This window comes from Siphateles boraxobius, unplaced genomic scaffold (genome assembly GCF_051911475.1).
Source record: "Siphateles boraxobius isolate OS27281-9 unplaced genomic scaffold, OSU_SipBor_1 130, whole genome shotgun sequence".
Taxonomy (NCBI): domain Eukaryota; kingdom Metazoa; phylum Chordata; class Actinopteri; order Cypriniformes; family Leuciscidae; genus Siphateles; species Siphateles boraxobius.
This window is the reverse complement of record NW_027508734.1, coordinates 51,261,188-51,277,500: the sequence shown is the minus strand read 5'-3', so window position 1 is coordinate 51,277,500 and position 16,313 is coordinate 51,261,188. Positions and strand designations below refer to the sequence as shown.

The 16,313-nt window shown below is 43.0% G+C and overlaps 1 protein-coding gene across 9 annotated transcripts in view; it reads right to left on the bottom strand.

Moving 5' to 3' along the window:
- ptprda (protein tyrosine phosphatase receptor type Da) overlaps positions 1-16,313 on the bottom strand; it is a 922,653-nt gene that overhangs the window by 94,977 nt on the left and 811,363 nt on the right. For 5 of the 9 annotated variants that reach the window (XM_077229655.1, XM_077229656.1, XM_077229659.1 and 2 more), the window contains 2 exons: positions 15,982-16,079; positions 15,454-15,710 (listed from right to left, as the gene is read on the bottom strand). In XM_077229655.1, coding sequence (XP_077085770.1) covers positions 15,454-15,710; positions 15,982-16,079 — 355 coding nt within the window. Of the gene's footprint in view, positions 1-15,453; positions 15,711-15,981; positions 16,083-16,313 lie in introns of all 9 variants that reach the window. The other 4 variants (XM_077229653.1, XM_077229654.1, XM_077229660.1 and 1 more) reach the window with 1 other exon arrangement.

The following is a 16,313-nucleotide window of genomic DNA, read 5'->3' as shown; positions in this document are numbered from 1 at the left end:
TGCTGAGCTGCGTTTGTCTACTACATACTCAAGTACTCGTGACGTTCATGGTGTTTTCAGCGTCTCACAAACAATTTGAGGATATGAATACATGAACATTTCCAGAGCTGCTCTGAGAGAACGTCTAATGAGCATTTTCATATTTTTATTTGAGAAAATCCATTGTCGTATCCAATACAATCCAATACACTTTTAACAGGTCTTCACAACCCGTCAAAATAAAAGTTCGGTTTTACTAGGAGAAATTATGACAGAAATATATTACTATTGTAGGCATACAGTAGAACGTAGCCTACTTCTCAAAATAATAATAATAACAACAATAATAATAATACATTTTATTTGAACATTATTTAAAGGAATATTTTTTTTGTCCATGGTTTAATTTAGTAAATCTGTTTTTGCAGCGCTTCCCCAAAAAATAAAAGGCCACAAGTTTAAATTTACATTTGATTACCACCGTTTTTGAAAATATATTTGGATTAAATCATAAAAAGTAGGGGTGTAACGATACACAAAACTGATGGTTCGGTTTTCCCACGGTTTTGACGTCTCGGTTCGGTTCGGTTTAGAAAGCTAAAAAAAAAATTAAAAAGTGGTTTAATGAAAAAATGGTGTCTTTGTCTTTAAATTAATTCAATTACAAATAAACGTTTTGGAAGGATTAAAAATCTGCTAATGCTGTATAGGGAGCCGCACATTACTATAACATTAAAGGTTAACAACAGAGCCTAAATTTAGATGCTATTTATTTTTTAGAAATAATAATCAACACCCAACAAATTTTATGAAAACATGTAAACTGAACATAAGGCAGTTTTTGCATTAACTTTACTCAAATTTGTTATTGAAATATAATAATTTACACAGTTGCTGTCATTTTCATTAAAGATATTTTAAACGTACTTGAAATAATCAAAATATAATTAACAGGTTAAGTAAAATATAATATATAGGATAATATTGTGCATTTATTTAGTGCAAGAGTTAATTTCTCTAGGAACCAACAAGTTGTGGACACTTAATCACTAGCCTGCTGAGGTAAATATAATGCTAGTGACAAGCTATGCAGTTTTATTGACGTCTTTGCGCTGATGAAACACTGATTGAGCGATTACACGAGTTATGATGCCTTTCAGTAAGTATACTGTATTTTTCAACATACCTTCAGGTGTCCATTCATGTTTATTCTGTAACTGAGGAAGAGATGATCGAGTTTACTCGCGTTTACTCCGCGCTGCCGCTGCTGTTACAATCCGTGGTGACAGATAGTTTTAAACTGTGGGTACAGATTGTCAATTTACATCCAAGTGGACAGATTGGTAAACTGTGCCTAGTTTTGTAAAACTGTGCACACGGTAGTTTATTTTTCTTCTGTAATGAAGCTTGGCTGTCCATCTAGTGAAAAATGTTGGTACTGCGGCCAAATAAAATCTTACTGAAAGCTCATTTTTTGAGATATCAACCTAAAATTTGGAACACAACTTCTTCAGATTTTTGGCCTACATTTTCTGGCAGTTTTAGAGTAAAATATATTTTGTAATATATATATTTTATATAAAATATAAATAATTATATTTTTACATTGTTCATTTTCATAAACTCAAACTTGTATAACTTTTTTTCTGTTTCACTTTCATAACTTCATAATACTTCATTTCAACATTAATCTGGCAAATGTCTTCTTTAAAACAAGACCAACCATTGGTCTATATTCCAAAGCATTTAAGTTTGAATAGTGATTTTCATGTCTATGCGAAAAAAGGGGGAGTGACAGTTAAAGGGTTAAACGATATTAAACTATTATATCTATATCTAAAATATAATTTATATATAAAAACTCTCCTACAGTCCAGCACCATCGGTCGCGACTCGCACGTATTTTCATTTAAACGTCACTCACTGACGTTTTCCTAACCAGAAAAAAAAAACGATTGCCCTGCTCTGCCTCTGATTGGCTAGTACTCATTGCCATCTGGGTCAGAGCCAATTAGAAGCAGGACGTGGGTGGGAAAAAAACTCTGTGTATAGGGAAAGGGGAGAGACAGAGGGAACAGGCAAGACAAACTCCTACGTTTAAATAACATATAGAAAATATCTGCTTGACAACGAGCTGAGAACAAGCTCAAATAAGCAACTACACTTTAGAAACAAGCCCAGAAAAAAACGCGACCCGCGACTACCAATATTTGTAAGCGACTTTACAGAAAAACAAGCCCAAAGTCGCTTATAATAAGCGGACTTGGCAACACTGATTCCAGGTCCAATCAATGAGCCGGGCTGGGCGGGGCCGGGGTAGCTTGCAGGGCGGGGCGTGTTCGGTACGCCATGAGAGTATCGCTATTCGAATCGTGGGTTCTGTATCGCGGTTCTTCGGTTTGGTTCGAATATCGTTACACCCCTAATAAAAAGAAACATTAATTTTCTGAATAAAATACATTTCATAGGACATTATTATTCTTAAACATTTTAATAAATTATTAATGTTAAAAATAAGTTGTTAATCTAATTCATTATTAATTATCGAATTTAATTGATTAGACATGTTTTATTGAAATTTTAATAAACAAACAAATTATTTCAAGTTTGTTATAATAAAAGCATTTGTTCAACCAAAATAAAATCCTGTTTTCATTAATTTAACTGTCATTTTAACTGATGATAATAATAATAATACCCATAATTTAATAATACAGTTTATTTATTTAACAATTGATTAATACTGTAAACCGTGATATTTTCTGAGACGTTACCATACTGTGAAAATCTTATACCATTACAACCCTACACGGGAGGGTCCCCCACCCCACCCCCGCTGTCAAAAAAGTAACTCAGTAACTTTTACTCTGAGTCAATTTTAAATGAGCTACTTTTTACTTTTACTTGAGTAGATTTTTAGACCGGTACTTTTACTTGTACTTAAGTAAAATTTCATTGAAGTAGTAGTACTTTTACTTGAGTAGAATATTTTATTACTCTTTCCACCTGTGCAAAAATCCCATTCCACCACATCCCAAAGATGTTCTATTGGGTTGAGATGTGTTCAAGAAACCAATTTGAAATGATTCGAGCTATGTGACATGGTACATTATCCTGCTGGAAGTAGCCATCAGAGGATGGGTACATGGTGGCCATAAAGGGATGGACATGGTCAGAAACAATGCTCAGGTAGGCCGTGGCATTTAAATGATGCCCAATTGGCACTAAGGGGCCTAAACATCCCCCACACCATTACACCATTGCCACCAGCCTGCACAGTGGTAACAAGGCATGATGGATCCATGTTCTCATTCTGTTTACGCCAAATTCTGACTCTACCATCTGAATGTCTCAACAGAAATCGAGACTCATAAGACCAGGCAACATTTTTCCAGTCTTCAACTGTCCAATTTTGGTGAGCTCTTGCAAGTTGTAGCCTCTTTTTCCTATTTGTAGTGGAGATGAGTGGTACCGGGTGGGGTCTTCTGCTGTTGTAGCCCATCCGCCTCAAGGTTGTGCGTGTTGTGGCTTCACAAATGCTTTGCTGCATACCTTGGTTGTAACGAGTGGCTATTTCAGTTAAAGTTGCTCTTCTATCAGCTTGAATCAGTCGGCCCATTCTCCTCTGACCTCTAGCATCAAAAAGGCATTTTCGCCCCCAGGACTGCCACATACTGGATGTTTTTACCTTTTCACACCATTCTTTGTAAACCCTAGAAATGGTTGTGCGTGAAAATCACAGTAACTGAGCAGATTGTGAAATACTCAGACCGGCCCGTCTGGCACCAACAACCATGCCACGCTCAAAATTGCTTAAATCACCTTTCTTTCCCATTCTGACATTCAGTCTGGAATTCAGGAGATTGTCTTGACCAGGACCACACCCCTAGCAACTGCCATGTGATTGGTTGATTAGATAATTGCATTAATGAGAAATTGAACAGGTGTTCCTAATAATCCTTTAGGTGAGTGTATATTAGAGATGCGCGGATGGGCTATTATTTCATCCGCAACCGCATCACAAAACTCATCATCCGTCCGCCATCCATCCGCACCAATGTTTTTGACCAATTTTCAAAACCGCACCCGCCCGCCATCCGCTGATACAAGGTGCTACTGATGACAGCCGCCAGACTAGAAACCGCCCGCCACCTGCCCGAATTTAATTAAAATATTTTTTTTGCGTCACGTCATCCGCCCGGTTCGCGGTTTATCCGCGGCTATAACCGCCAACTGCGCATCTTTAGTGTATATATATATATATATATATATATATATATATACACTCTGCGATAAACGCATGCACAAATATCTCAAGGCAAAGATCTATAAGACAGTTGTCCGTCCAGTCGCCCTATATGGAGCGGAGTGTTGGCCCATGACCAACAGACATGAACAGGCCCTTCATGTAATGGAAATGCGGATGTTTAGGTGGATGCTAGGGCTGACCCGATGGGACCAAGTGATGAATTAAGACGTCAGAAAGACCATGGGAGTACCACCGATTATAGAGAAGATGAGGGAAGCACGACTTTGATGCTATGGCCACGTAGTCAGGAGTGAGGAAGAGTCCATAGCGAAGAGGGCCCTGCGTCTCAACCCCTGAAGGAAAGACCCCGAGGAAGACCAAAGAAGCGATAGATGGATCGATAAAGGAAGATATGAAACATGACAATTAGGGCTGTCGCGGTAAAGGATTTTCCCTTGCGGTATTTTTGAGTGGCTAAATAGCGCGATATGCGGTATTATCGCCATTTATTTATTTATTCATTTTCATTTATTTGTTGTTATATAAATAAGTGTTACGACGTGGTCAGCATGCACCATTTTTAGTAACAAATGTAACCGAAACTAAACAGCGTCTCTGCGCATTGAAAGGTTGTCACAAGGTTGTCGCATCGTTACGGCAACGGACTGTCTTTGAGTCATTAAACCGTTCATTCAACGAACACGTTCAAAAACGCTGATTTATTAAAATATAGATGTAATGAAACAAGGTGTGAATTATTTTTAACTTTAAGCTCCACTTTTCAAGGCTCAGCTGACCAGCAATGCGTCGCATGGGTAACGCTGAACCTGATGCTTCATTTAATAGAGACCATGGCATTGATTCAGTGCGTGACTTTTTCCCCGCGGCTTCCTCGCGCTGTTGATGCTAACGTCATTCATGGTAAATAGGCCTACCTTTAAACGTTAAAAGGGTGATACGACAAATATTTTGCGTTACTTGGACACGGGAAGCTTTTCATGAATATATATGACTTGACCTCAAAGACAGACGCAGGTAATCGCACGCGCTCAGTCGATCTCTCATTCACTGTCTGTTTAGGAGGCTTAAGTGCAAATCCACGAAGCCTCTGTACAAATCACCATGATAAACAGTCTTGTTATCATTATTAATTTATTTAACATTCAATACACATGGCACAAAGTTCAAAACAAGAAGGGTACAAGAACTTTCCATAAGATCATCTCTCAATGCAAATCAAACCAGCTATTAGGCTAACTGAAATATGTGGGGCTATTTTAATTCCGATGCATAGTATCCTGGATCCATGAAATAACTGGCCTTTAAAAATAAAAATCTGCCTGCCTCTATGGGAATTTAACATAGGGGTGTACTGACTTATGCCCCGTGTTTTTTAAGGAAGAACACTTATATATTTGCAATTTTTTCCTCATTTTTTTAATTAAGGCATTAAGTTCAAGTTTTTTATTCCTCTTTTTAGTCAACTTTAGCATGGGTGTATTCACTTATGCTAAGCACTGTTCCATCTAAATCTTACCATGTCATGTTAACAAAGCCAACTATTTATTATCATGTTAAATATTGTGCCTTTAGCACCAACAGCAGAGGCACCTTTTACACCAGATTCCATTCTTTTGCATATTCTTCCATTATTGAAAATTGAAAATCATTACCAAGATATTTGTCTCAAAAATATAGTAAATTATTTTATCGATTCTCATTTCTCATACATGGTTTAAAAGAGAATACATTCAAATGCGCCTTTAGCCCTGTTGTACCCTACCCGCCAAGAACAGCTTTATCTCGGCCAGTTTATGGAAATTTGCCGCTGGCTCTTATGTAGATAGTGGTTAAACATGACATACAATTCGCTTTGGGTATACCAGACAGCCAATATCTGGTCTTGTCAGCTGTAACTGATGTTATAGTTATTATCAAAAATCTGTTTGGTCACTTCTGTGCAGCTACATTTGTAGGAGTAGTAAAAAAGCAGTTTTTCATATACTTCTAAATGAAATGAAAAATGTAATATTGTTAATATTGCATAAACAAAAAAAAACAAAATTTTTTCGACAATATTTAAAAAATATATAAGCCCTATATCTTTGGAATGCTAGGTGGGGGTGTCTTCAAACTTCTCACGCATCTTCAGGACACACTGTCAATGATCCATACCAATGTTTGTGCTGATACATAAAAGTATTAATAAAAAGATATTAATAATTATAACAAATTTCTAAATGGTGGACAGGAAATTCATCCAATCCTGAATCTGTGGTAACGACAGATTCGGCATGACTCAATGAATTCATAGACACCAGGATCTGAACATTCTAACAAAAATTTTTAAAATTATAAACAAAAATAGCCATTTTCCAGATTTCATGACCCATATGTGGCACTGTCACCAAAACTGGCAGGTCCCCTTTTAGCCCATAAATCATGGGCTAATTAATTTTTTTGGGAGAACTATCCCTTTAACAAATTTTAAAAGAGGAGTAGCAAGAACGAAAATACAGTAAATTTCAAAATGGCAACTACTGTAATGGGAGGAGTCTTAATGTAAGACACTGAATGCGATCAGCCTAATTATAGAATTTGGTGGAAACAGGAGAGTCGAGGTGCGCATTTAATTCTGCACTGGTTATGTTTTTTGAATACAATCCAAGTACCTGGACATCCCATTCAGACAGCTTACTCTTGTGTCGAAAGTTACTCCTGTTGGATGTGGTTTAATCCTACGTAGTGGTATGCTGACATTACCTGGGATACGATAGTTTTCAATTTTGAACTCTGATATGTCTCCCATTATGTTGTGTGGATTGCAATATTGTATGTACAGCTGTGCTTTTGCTCTGCTAATTCAACCTTCACACTCTGCTCTTACTGATGGAATGTAAAATCAGTGATGGTCGGCAATCAAGCAGCGCATATATAGGCGTGAAACCTCCAACACTATGTTGGACAGTGTTTCAGTTTCATTGTCCAAACCCTGTATCAGCCAAAGAGAAAAAAGTATCAGCTGATGCCAATAATAATAATAATAATAATAAAGAAAAAAAAATATCAGTTTATATTTATTGGCCATGGCGAAATTTCAGTCAACCACAATTTCAAAAAGAATGCAAAAGCACAATTAATTCCCATAATCCAACACAAAAATACTTGTCAACAAACATGGTCTAGAACATGGCAGAAATGTTTGCCACTAACTAATACAGGGTTAATCCAGTGGTGTAATGGAGGTTGCTTGACCATTTTTGCTTGCCTCATTTTTTTGTGTTTTTATTTACAGAAACCTCAATTTATCAGGACACTCTGATCTCTAAAAAACTGATCTCTAGTGAAACAAGGTTATCATTGCTAATTAAAATAACAACAACAACACTAACTAATTTTATTTCACCTAGTTCCGAAGGTAAGATTTCTCATTTTCGTTTAAATATATAAACTATATAAACTGAACATAAAACCTAAAACTTTATAAAACTATATATAGACAAAATAAAAACAAATAATTAAACATCTTGTTTAATCAAGACATTACAGATAAATAAAAATGACAATATACAAATACAATCTAATTCACTCTAATGGTTCAATGGAGGTTCCTTGACCATTATTAATTTGCCTATTTTATTTTTCCTCTGTGTTTTTATTTAGGGAGTGGTAAAGTATGTTTTTTGTGCAAACAAAGAACTCAGTTCTTTTCATTAAATTGAGGTTAAACAACTGGAGTGACATGGATTACTTTTATGATGTCTTTACAATATTTATGGACCTTGGAAGTGGTAGTGGAAGGACAGAAAGCTCTCAGATTTTATTAAAAATATCTAAATTTGTTGTTCCGATTTGTGTAACCAAAGTCTTACAGGTTTGGAACGTCATGAGGGTGAGTAATTAATGACATCATTTTCATTTTTGGGTGATCCAACCCTTTTTAAACAGACAGTCAGCTGATACTCTACTAAGAGTTAGTTGACATTCCAAATTTATTTATAGTTAGTAGAATGTCTAAAGTGGATCATTTGCCCATTGCTGTTCCTTAGACTTGGATTTGATTTTAAGACTAGGTCTTAAGACTTTTTAGACCTAGATTATAGATTAGATAGATTATTTTGTCAATCATAAACATAATTACTGTGAAATACTGTTTATTTTTATTATTTGTTATACTTAAAAACATATGGTCATCTCTCAAAACATGAACAAAGTAGGTATCTCCCCAGATTTCTACTAGCTCTAGCTCTGTGACCAGAGGAATCTCAAAATCATAATTTCTTTTACACCAAAATGCTGCCATAGAGGAAATTTCAGGTTCATATCGGTTCACAAACCAGAGATAATCAACCCCAAAGTCAGGAGAATTTTTTTTATTAATTATCTTATAAACATAATTTCCCTCATAAAAAACAATTAAGGCACTATTCAATCCTAAACTGCATGCACACTATACTTATCTAGGTACCCACTAAAAACATTAGACTAAAACTTGAACCCTTCCCATTATAAACTGACAGTTTAAACAGCAAAATAATATTGCCTTGTTATATGAACTAGAGATCAGTTTTTGTTCAATTATCTCAGACCATCCTAACTCGAGATATTGAGGTTTACACAAACTTCTGTATAACCTACAATCTATTGTGTGCCATGACACAAAAACCTCCACTTTGGTTAAACCAAGAAAAAAAACCCCAAAAAAAAACAACACCACCAAAACAGTTGATTATTTTATAAAAATTATTGAAACTAAAAATGGTCAAGCAACCAACTTTACAATTTATGGACTACTTGAGAAGGACTGTCCAAACATAATTATTAGTAAATTAGATTTAAAGGGGAACTTGGCAACTATTTCAACTTAATAAACCGTTTAGAAATCATTTGGATGGTTAAATATCCTCTTCTGGTGTAAATGGTGACTTTCCCCGCTCCCCCCAGCGTTCCCAGGTGGAAAACCAACCTTGCAACATGGGGAAGAACGTACTCGGTTACTAACGTAACATCGGTTCTCTCTAGAGAGGGAACGAGTACTGCGTAATATCTTACGCTATGGGGAAAACCTCTTTTCCACGAGATATTGAAGCCAAAAATTATCCTTTAATTTTGATTAATGTAAAACGCTGTGCGGCAGCGTGCAGACATAGGCAAGACGGCTCGCGCGCCTATTGGCTGCCCTGCGGCAACAGCAGCAAGCCTATCGAGAGAGGCCCTGCGTGACGTGACATCCAATGGGGGTGCTTCGCGCTCATTTCTTCGCGTCCCGCCAGAATAGGCGTGGTCTTGGCCTATAAATACGCTCGACAGGCTGATACAAACTGTTTTTCATCGCTGAAGCGAACCAGCGCTGTTGTATGCACGGCAAGATACGCAGTACTCATTCCCTCTCTAGAGAGAACCGAGGTTACGTTAGTAACCGAGTACGTTCTCTTACGAGAGTATCTCTCGTACTGCGTAATATCTTACGCTATGGGGAACACAATGTAAGACGCCGTGCGTACTGGGATCCGACACCAAAGTCCCAAGGGCAGTAGCCCGGGGCTCATATAGTGCATAATCACCGTAGACTCACAGAGAGTCGGAGAAGAGAGGCTACCAGCATCATTCCCCATGAAATAGCATCCCATAGGAGCTAGTTATGTCAACAGTATATCCCGCAGACAGGGTGAACGCGTTCAGCCTGAACTGGGCAAAAGTACGGGCTATTCAACACCCATGGAGCTGTTCCATCGATCAGTGAGCGATACTCAATCAAAACTCAGCATTCTGCGCCGGCGCAGCGGGACAGATAGTACTGAATTCTAGACCGACAGCAGCTTGGCCTGTAAGGCGGGAACCTCTAGGTTATAGAACCTTATAAATGTAGTTGGCTAGGCCCAGCCCGCCGCCATACAGATATCATGCAAGGAAATCCCACTAGACCACGCCCACGAAGAGGCCACGCCTCTCGTGGAGTGCGCTCTGACACCCAAAGGACACTGCAGGCCCTTAGAAGTGTAAGCCAGCGCTATGGCATCGACTATCCATCTGGATAGGCTCTGTTTTGATGCGGCCAGTCCATTGGAGTGTCCGCCAAACAAAACAAAGAGCTGCTCGGTCTGCCTGAAGACAGACGAGCGGGACACATAAGCTCTCAGCGCCCTGACGGGGCAAAGGAGATTAGCATCCGGCTACTCATTGTTCACTGGGAGGGCGCACAGGGAAATAACCTGGGCCCTGAACGGTGTGTTGAGGGATTTTGTCACGTACCCGTGCCTTGGTTTGAGTATGACTTTTGAGTCATTAGGCCCAAACTCCATACAGGACGCGCTTCCTGAAAGCGCTTGTAAGTCCCCCACGCGCTTTATTGAAGCAAGAGCCACAAGAAATACCGTTTTGAAAGACAGGTGCTTCATGTCTGACAAATGGATTGGCTCGAATGGGGCACCTTTCAGGGCTTCCAGAACCGTAGAAAGGTCCCACATAGGGACTGAGGGAGGTCTGGAAGGATTCAGCCTCCGAGCTCCCCTGAGGAATCGCACGACGAGGTCGTTTTTCCCCAGTGACTGGCCAGACGTCGGTTTTGCAAACGCCGTTATGGCCGCCACGTATACTTTGAGCGTGGACGGGGTTCTACCCTTATCCAGCAGCTCCTGAAGGAAGGAGAGCACTTCCGTAACCCCGCAGTCTACGGGTGAAAAGCCCTGAGCTTGACACCAGGTAGAGAACACTGACCATTTCGAGGAGTAGAGCCGTCTAGTAGACGAGGCCCTAGCCTGCGTGATCGTGTTTAACACTCCCTCCGGGAGGTTAGCGGGTACCCGTTGATGGCCCACATATGTAGGGACCATAACTCCGGGCGAGGATGCCAAATCGAGCCCTTTGCCTGAGAGAGGAGGTCTCTCCTCACCGGTATCGGCCACGGGGCAGTGCTGGTCAGCTGCATCAGGACTGGGAACCAGGTTTGGTTCGTCCATAGCGGAGCCACGAGCAGCACTGGGCATCCATTTTCCCTGATTCGTTCCAGCACTTGAGGCAGGAGCGAGACGGGGGGGAAAGCATAGAGTGGGCGTCGGGGCCATACGTGGGCCAGCGCATCCCTGCTCTTGGAGAAAAAGTTCGGACAGTGAGCGTTTTCCTGGGACGCGAACAGGTCCACCTGCGCTCTGCCGAATGTCTCCCACAGCAGTTGGATCGCCTGCGGGTGCAGCGACCATTCCCCTGCTGGGACATTGTTTCTGGACAGTCTGTCTGGTCCCAGATTCAGGTGACCAGGCACATGCGCTGCTTTCAGTGAAAGCAGGTTGTGCTGAGCCCAGTCCAGGAGGCGTTTCGTCAGCCTGTAAAGGCTTCGGGACCTGACGCCGCCCTGGTGATTTATGTACGCCACCACTGACATGTTGTCCGACCGGACTAAGATGTGGCGGCCTTTTATCTGGGGACAAAAGCGCCTTAGCGCGCTGTCTACTGCCAGCATTTCTAGACAGTTTATGTGTAGGAGCTTCTCCCGTTCTGACCACTGGCCAAAGAACGGTCTGCCCTTGAGCAGCGCTCCCCATCCCGAGGTGGAGGCGTCCGTGGACACCACCATCACACTCGAGGGAGTCCCCAGACTCACGCCTGACTGGTACCAGTCGGCTTTTTTCCAAGGTTTCAGAGCCGAGACGCATTTCCTGTCGACCCTGAGGCGAAACAGACCAGCGGCCCAAGCCCCGGGCGGAACTCGTGCTTTCAGCCATAACTGCAGTGGGCGCACGCATGTGAAGCAGGCCCAGCTGAAGTACTGAGGATGCTGAGGCCATGAGGCCCAGCATTTTCTGAAACCGTTTGAGCGGGACTATAGAGCCGCGGCGGAAGGATTTCACGGCGCGCTGAATGTTCAGTCCTCGCTCCGGCGACAGACGTGCTGTCATAGACAGCAAGTCCATCAGTGTTCCCAGAAAAGAGATTTTCTGGCTGGGAGACAGCGAACTCTTCGCCCAATTGACTGTAAGACCCAAATTCACGAGATGCTCGAGTAAAATGGTCTTGTGTTCTATGAGCTCTGATCGTGATCGAGCTAGAATCAACCAGTCGTCCAAGTAGTTCAAAATTCGCATGCCCTGAAGTCTCAGGGGTGCGAGAGCCGCGTCCATGCACTTCGTGAATATACGGGGTGCTGGGGACAGGCCGAACGGTAGGACTGTCTATTGATATGCCTGGCCCTCGAAGGCGAATCTCAAGAATCGCCTGTGACGTGACGCAATCTGTATTTGGAAATAGGCGTCTTTCAGATCTATTGACATGAACCAGTCTCCCTGGCGCACGTGCGCGAGGATTTTGCTGGTTGTCAGCGTTTTGAACTTGCGTTTCAGAAGCGCTTTGTTCAATTGTTGCAGATCTAGAATGGGTCTGAGACCCCCGTCTTTTTTCGGTACCAGAAAATATCTGCTGTATACACCCCCTTCGCTCTGAGCCTGAGATAAAGGTTCTATGGCCCCTTTGCTCAGTAGTTTCGCTATTTCGGTTCGAAGTAGATGAGATACTTCGTTGTCCACCGTGGTTTCGACACGTGCCGTGCAACGGCGGGGACGTCGAGCGAACTTTAGCGAATTGCCTCTCTTTATAGTGTTCAACACCCATTCTGATACCCCGGGAAGCATTGCCCATGCATTCGCGTGGATAGCTAGAGGCAGAATGATATCCGGGCTCTGGCCGCGGCACAGCGGCGGCTGCAGAGCTTCGGTGTGCTGAGACATGAACACTGTGTTTAAAGTGTGCGAGACGGGGGGCGCGCCGATCACGGCGGGCAGCCTGTTCGCACTCGCTTTCTCTATGACAAATTGTGGAGAGAGAACGAGCGGGACAAACCCCGTAGGGTTCAGCGTGTCTGTGAGTGAATGTGGGCGCGGGACAGCGGGCACATTTACTGCACTGAAAACACCGTCGGCTTGCGCTGACTGAATATGTGTTGGTTTCGTTTTTACAAAAAACGTGGGACACGCGCTGTGTAGTGTTTGTGGGCACTGTGTCGTGGGCACATTCACTACGTTTGCACAATCGACATGAGTCGATTTTATTTGTGCTAGCCCTGAACTGTGGCGGGCTGTGTCTGCGTGTGGGAATGGGCACTGTGACGTGGGCATTCTTACAACACTCATAACAGCATCGGCTATGGCCGGGACACCAGAAAATACACTCTTTATTGGATTTATCTGGGTCGCCGTAAAAATGGCGTTAATGTGCAGGCAAGCGGGCTGTGGTACCGGCTTGTTTACTGCAAAATACACTGGAACAGTCACATTTTCTTGGAACTGAACGAGCGAAAAGAGCAAGTCTGGCCGCGGCGAGACTAAATTTTATCTGCTGCGAGAGCTGGGATCAAACACGGGTCTCCCGTGCGATGGCTGTAGGTTTCGCCACTGAGCCACAGGGGGAAAAGACAAAAGCCTAAAATAGCTCGAGGACATAATAGAGCATCATCACAGTTTTGTGTGTGTTGGCGTTTGTTTGCAGGCGTGCGTGTTATACAACAGGCTCATTGCTGCAATATTGACATTTTCAGCCGCTCAAACTAAGAGGAGCTGAGAAATGTTTGAGAAATGGAGATCCGGCCTCGGCGGGACTAAAAATACACTCTTTCCTCATTTCGCCGGTGACGCATGCCCACGGGGGGCGGGGTAGCTTTCTTATAACGTAAAGAAAGCTAGCCGCGGTTTTGATGCTGGCCCGTTTCCCTGACGACTCGCGGGCAGAAGGGGGAGATCCACAGAGCTCACCCAATCCTCACTGTCCAACGCGGGGATATAGCAGCTGGCCTCCTCTACAGATGCAACTATCTCGTCGTCATTAATGGCGGAAGCGGCGGCGCGCGGCGGCCGTTGTCCGTCAGTGAGCGACTCGATTGAAGCTGGTGAAGCTGGCGGGCGAACCGGCGAGCTTTCACGGCTGGAGAAGGATCGGGGACCCGCTGAGTACGGCGCTTTGCGGCGCGGCACTACAGCGGGCGGGAGTCTCACTCACCATGGCAATAGCTGGCCTCCTCTACCGATGCAGCTATCTTGTCGTCACTAATGGTGGAAGTGGCGGCGCGCGGCGGCCGCTGTCCGTCAGTGAGCGACTCGATTGAAGCTGGTGAAGCTGGCGGGCGAACCGGCGAGCTTTCACGGGCTGGAGAAGGCTTGAGGACCCGCTGAATACGGCGCTTTGCGGCGCGGCACTACAGCGGGCGGGAGTGCAGACTCGGAGAAAAAATGCCAGGCAAGTCCTCAGAGTCACCATGGCAATAGTTCCACAGGAACGAAGCGTCTTCAAAAAGACGCTGCTCTTTTAGATAAAGAGAGAGAGAGAGAGAGAGAGAGTGTGAGTCGCGACGGCGAACACACACTCTAGCAGTGAAAAAGGATATTAACGCCAGAACGCGTAGCAGGTACGGCGGCTGAAGGCGGCGAGGTGAAGGCCAGCGGCTTCAGGCTCAAAGGCTCGTCCCGCAGAAGGCTTACTATCAGACGGCGCGGCTTCTCACTCCGGATCCAGCGATGCAGTAGTGTTTTGCTGAAGAGATGAAAATCAGTTTGTATCAGCCTGTCGAGCGTATTTATAGGCCAAGGCCACGCCTATTCTGGCGGGACGCGAACAAATGGGCGAAGCACCCCCATTGGATGTCACGTCACGCAGGGCCTCTCTCGATAGGCTTGCTGCTGTTGCCGCAGGGCAGCCAATAGGCGCGCGAGCCGTCTTGCCTATGTCTGCACGCTGCCGCACAGCGTTTTACATTAATCAAAATTAAAGGATAATTTTTGGCTTCAATATCTCGTGGAAAAGAGGTTTTCCCCATAGCGTAAGATATTACGCAGTACGAGAGATACTCTCGTAAGAGAACGTCCCGGTAAGTTGGAAATAGGAAGTCTCGTGAGAAGCGAGAAAGAGCGAGAAACATGAACTGCTTTACGGCAATTCGACATTAACACACGCCATATGATACTGTGTATGATGTATTACCCACCTCGGTAGACATAGCTCCACATGAGCAGCACATGAGCAGCGGTTGAAAGGGGGAGGAGGGTGCCGCTAGCTCGTTGAGACAATATGCGACAGCAAAAGTGAAAATCAGCGAATAAATGGCTAGAGTTGCCAAGTTCCCCTTTAATCTCAGAGGTGAGATAAAATGATGAACTAGATAGGTCCATTTGCAAAAAATGGTGATTCTCTCAATAAAACCAAACACAAAGAAGAACTCTTGATTGAATAGTGATACAACTCACTTGATTTTCTCTGCTATCTGCACCGTCGGCAGCTCAACCGTGACCATGCCATCCGAATTGGTCTTGCCAATCAGGTATGGTTTGGTGCGAAGTATGTCAGGTGCTGTCATGGTGGAGACACGGTGCTGCAGACCTCCGGCGCTGTTTCCACGGTTGGTGAGCAGGAATGAATACTGAGTCTCCGGCTGAAGGTTGGTGATGAGCTTCTGTGTCAGCTTCCCATCCACCTCCACACTTTGACCGTTATCATACAAGATCTGGAAGGAACCACATTACGTCAAAGCATTAATGTGATAGAGCATTTTAAGGGATGCAAAGGCTGCTCCTAAATGTAGGCAAGATTATGAAAATACCATGTACATCATTCAGAAAACAAGCTGTGTAAAACAGTGCCTTTAGCATACTTTAAAAAAGAGTGCTGATTATGGAAATAATATAGTATAAAAAAATAAAGTGAAAAAAATTAACCCGCTTTGTATTGTTAACCAGACTGCATTTGCAGGTTAAATGTTTCTCATAGTCTCTTACCGTAAACGGCTGCGCAGGGTTGTAGTTCTCTGGAATCTCCCACGTCAGCAGCACCGAGGTCTTCATGGCAGCTCTCACGTGAAAATTTTTTGCAAACACTGCTAAAAGAAATTTGGGGCAGATGAATTAGACACAGAGCTGGAGCGGTTCTCTTACCACCTTTTAGGAAGGCAGCTAGTCATCAACAGCCTTACCTGCGAATATTTCACCTGCTACCTCATGAGGACTAGGCCAGAACTAGAACCTTACCTTGCGGCTTACCATTGACTCTCCATAGGATGCTATTTGACATGAGCTAGTTATGCTAGGGGTATTTTTGTATTTGATTTGGT